The 4,312-nt window shown below is 52.7% G+C and overlaps 1 protein-coding gene across 1 annotated transcript in view; it reads right to left on the bottom strand.

The window, feature by feature from the left end:
- Window positions 1-1,011: 1,011 nt before the first annotated feature.
- Window positions 1,012-4,312, bottom strand: part of LOC138358583 (ribosome-binding protein 1-like) — a 3,525-nt gene continuing 224 nt past the window's right edge. Inside the window, exons 1-2 of the mRNA XM_069316651.1 lie at window positions 3,942-4,312; window positions 1,012-3,860 (exon numbers count right to left, since the gene is read on the bottom strand). The exon at window positions 3,942-4,312 is cut by the window's right edge and continues 224 nt beyond it. Coding sequence (XP_069172752.1) covers window positions 1,012-3,860; window positions 3,942-4,312 — 3,220 coding nt within the window. The remainder of the gene's footprint in view (window positions 3,861-3,941) is intronic.

The following is a 4,312-nucleotide window of genomic DNA, read 5'->3' as shown; positions in this document are numbered from 1 at the left end:
CCTTTCACAGTTACTCGCTGTTTCCAGTTGCTTAGATATTCCCTTATCCACTGGAGCACCTTCCCTTTTACTCCTGCCTGTTGCTCCAACTTTTGTAACAGCCTTTTATGGGGTACTGTGTCAAAAACTTTCCGACAGTCCAAGAAAATGCAGTCTGCCCACCCTTCTCTTTCCTGCCTAACGTTTGTTGCCTGGTCATAGAATTCTATTAAACCTGTGAGGCACGATTTACCATCTCTGAACCCATGTTGGTGGTCCGTTACAAAGTTATTTCCCTCCAGATGCTCTTCAAGCCTTTTCCTCACGATCTTCTCCATCACCTTGCATGGTATACAAGTTAGGGGAACCGGCCTGTAGTTCAGTAGTTCAGTAGTTGTGTGTGTGTGTGTGTGTGTGTGTGTGTGTACTCACCTAGTTGTGCTTGCGGGGGTTGAGCTTTGGCTCTTTGGTCCCGCCTCTTAACTGTCAATCAACAGGTGTACAGGTTCCTGAGCCTATTGGGCTCTATCATATCTACACTTGAAACTGTGTATGGAGTCAGCCTCCACCACATCACTGCCTAATGACTTCCATTTGTCAACCACTCTGACACTAAAAAAGTTCTTTCTAATATCTCTGTGGCTCATTTGGGCGCTCAGTTTCCACCTGTGTCCCCTTGTGCGTGTGCCCCTTGTGTTAAATAACCCGTCTTTATCAACCCTGTCGATTCCCTTGAGAATCTTGAATGTGGTAATCATGTCCCCCTGTGTGTGTGTGTGTGTGTGTGTGTGTGTGTGTGTGTGTGTGTGTGTGTGTGTGTGTGTGTGTGTGTGTGTGTTGTGCTTTTATTTTTGTTCTTTAAGTCTTTGGCTGTGTTAGTGTCGTCCTGCACAGTTGCTGAAGGGCGCCAGATTTACGGATTTATGACGAAAAAGGCTAAAATCTGGCTTCATATATCAGGCGTGACGCTCAGAGTAGCATAGCTTGTGGGTGTCGCACTCTCTCTCTCTTGTCACCTCCCAGAGTGGTCGCTTAGTCTCTGCTGCCTTCACTCTCCCATCCTACACTCTCCCATCCTTCACTCTCCCATCCTTCACTCTCCCGTCCTACACTCTCCCATCCTTCACTCTCCCATCCTTCACTCTCCCATCCTTCACTCTCCCATCCTTCACTCTCCCATCCTTCACTCTCCCATCCTACACTCTCCCATCCTTCACTCTCCCATCCTTCACTCTCCCATCCTTCACTCTCCCATCCTTCACTCTCCCATCCTTCACTCTCCCATCCTACACTCTCCCATCCTTCACTCTCCCATCCTTCACTCTCCCATCCTTCACTCTCCCATCCTTCACTCTCCCATCCTTCACTCTCCCATCCTTCACTCTCCCATCCTACACTCTCCCATCCTTCACTCTCCCGTCCTTCACTCTCCCATCCTTCACTCTCCCATCCTTCACTCTCCCATCCTTCACTCTCCCGTCCTTCACTCTCCCATCCTTCACTCTCCCATCCTTCACTCTCCCGTCCTTCACTCGCCTGTCCTTCACTCTCCCATCCTTCACTCTCCCATCCTACACTCTCCCATCCTTCACTCTCCCATCCTTCACTCTCCCATCCTTCACTCTCCCATCCTTCACTCGCCTGTCCTTCACTCTCCCATCCTTCACTCTCCCATCCTTCACTCTCCCATCCTTCACTCTCCCGTCCTTCACTCTCCCATCCTTCACTCTCCCGTCCTTCACTCTCCCATCCTTCACTCTCCCATCCTTCACTCTCCCGTCCTTCACTCGCCTGTCCTTCACTCTCCCATCCTTCACTCTCCCATCCTACACTCTCCCATCCTTCACTCTCCCATCCTTCACTCTCCCATCCTTCACTCTCCCGTCCTTCACTCGCCTGTCCTTCACTCTCCCATCCTTCACTCTCCCATCCTACACTCTCCCATCCTTCACTCTCCCATCCTTCACTCTCCCATCCTTCACTCTCCCATCCTTCACTCTCCCGTCCTTCACTCTCCCATCCTACACTCTCCCATCCTTCACTCTCCCATCCTACACTCTCCCGTCCTTCACTCTCCCATCCTACACTCTCCCATCCTTCACTCTCCCATCCTTCACTCTCCCGTCCTTCACTCTCCCATCCTTCACTCTCCCATCCTTCACTCTCCCGTCCTTCACTCTCCCATCCTACACTCTCCCATCCTACACTCTCCCATCCTTCACTCTCCCATCCTTCACTCTCCCATCCTTCACTCTCCCATCCTTCACTCTCCCATCCTTCACTCTCCCATCCTTCACTCTCCCATCCTTCACTCTCCCATCCTTCACTCGCCTGTCCTTCACTCTCCCATCCTTCACTCGCCTGTCCTTCACTCTCCCATCCTTCACTCTCCCATCCTACACTCTCCCATCCTTCACTCTCCCGTCCTTCACTCTCCCATCCTACACTCTCCCATCCTACACTCTCCCATCCTTCACTCTCCCGTCCTTCACTCTCCCATCCTTCACTCTCCCATCCTTCACTCTCCTGTCCTTCACTCTCCCATCCTACACTCTCCCATCCTTCACTCTCCCATCCTACACTCTCCCATCCTTCACTCTCCCATCCTACACTCTCCCATCCTTCACTCTCCCATCCTACACTCTCCCATCCTTCACTCTCCCATCCTACACTCTCCCATCCTTCACTCTCCCATCCTTCACTCGCCTGTCCTTCACTCTCCCATCCTTCACTCTCCCATCCTTCACTCTCCCATCCTACACTCTCCCATCCTTCACTCTCCCATCCTACACTCTCCCATCCTTCACTCTCCCATCCTTCACTCTCCCATCCTACACTCTCCCATCCTTCACTCTCCCATCCTACACTCTCCCATCCTTCACTCTCCCATCCTTCACTCTCCCATCCTTCACTCGCCTGTCCTTCACTCTCCCATCCTACACTCTCCCATCCTTCACTCTCCCATCCTACACTCTCCCATCCTTCACTCTCCCATCCTACACTCTCCCATCCTTCACTCTCCCATCCTTCACTCGCCTGTCCTTCACTCTCCCATCCTTCACTCTCCCATCCTTCACTCTCCCATCCTACACTCTCCCATCCTTCACTCTCCCATCCTACACTCTCCCATCCTTCACTCTCCCATCCTTCACTCTCCCATCCTACACTCTCCCATCCTTCACTCTCCCATCCTACACTCTCCCATCCTTCACTCTCCCATCCTTCACTCTCCCATCCTTCACTCGCCTGTCCTTCACTCTCCCATCCTACACTCTCCCATCCTTCACTCTCCCATCCTTCACTCTCCCATCCTACACTCTCCCATCCTTCACTCTCCCATCCTTCACTCTCCCATCCTTCACTCGCCTGTCCTTCACTCTCCCATCCTTCACTCTCCCATCCTTCACTCTCCCGTCCTTCACTCGCCTGTCCTTCACTCTCCCATCCTTCACTCTCCCATCCTACACTCTCCCATCCTTCACTCTCCCGTCCTTCACTCTCCCATCCTACACTCTCCCGTCCTTCACTCTCCCATCCTTCACTCTCCCATCCTACACTCTCCCGTCCTTCACTCTCCCATCCTTCACTCTCCCATCCTTCACTCTCCCATCCTACACTCTCCCATCCTTCACTCTCCCATCCTTCACTCTCCCGTCCTTCACTCTCCCATCCTTCACTCTCCCATCCTTCACTCGCCTGTCCTTCACTCTCCCATCCTTCACTCTCCCATCCTACACTCTCCCATCCTTCACTCTCCCATCCTTCACTCTCCCATCCTTCACTCGCCTGTCCTTCACTCTCCCATCCTTCACTCTCCCATCCTTCACTCTCCCATCCTACACTCTCCCATCCTACACTCTCCCGTCCTTCACTCTCCCATCCTACACTCTCCCATCCTACACTCTCCCATCCTACACTCTCCCATCCTTCACTCTCCTATCCTTCACTCTCCCGTCCTTCACTCTCCCGTCCTTCACTCTCCCATCCTACACTCTCCCATCCTACACTCTCCCGTCCTTCACTCTCCCATCCTACACTCTCCCATCCTACACTCTCCCATCCTACACTCTCCCATCCTACACTCTCCCATCCTACACTCTCCCGTCCTTCACTCTCCCATCCTACACTCTCCCATCCTACACTCTCCCATCCTTCACTCTCCCGTCCTTCACTCTCCCATCCTTCACTCTCCCGTCCTTCACTCTCCCATCCTACACTCTCCCATCCTACACTCTCCCGTCCTTCACTCTCCCATCCTACACTCTCCCATCCTTCACTCTCCCATTCTACACTCTCCCATCCTACACTCTCCCGTCCTTCACTCTCCCATCCT

Source organism: Procambarus clarkii, chromosome 84 (genome assembly GCF_040958095.1).
Source record: "Procambarus clarkii isolate CNS0578487 chromosome 84, FALCON_Pclarkii_2.0, whole genome shotgun sequence".
NCBI classification, from domain to species: domain Eukaryota; kingdom Metazoa; phylum Arthropoda; class Malacostraca; order Decapoda; family Cambaridae; genus Procambarus; species Procambarus clarkii.
Note: the sequence above shows the minus strand (reverse complement) of the source record. Positions and strands in the feature narration are given on the sequence as shown.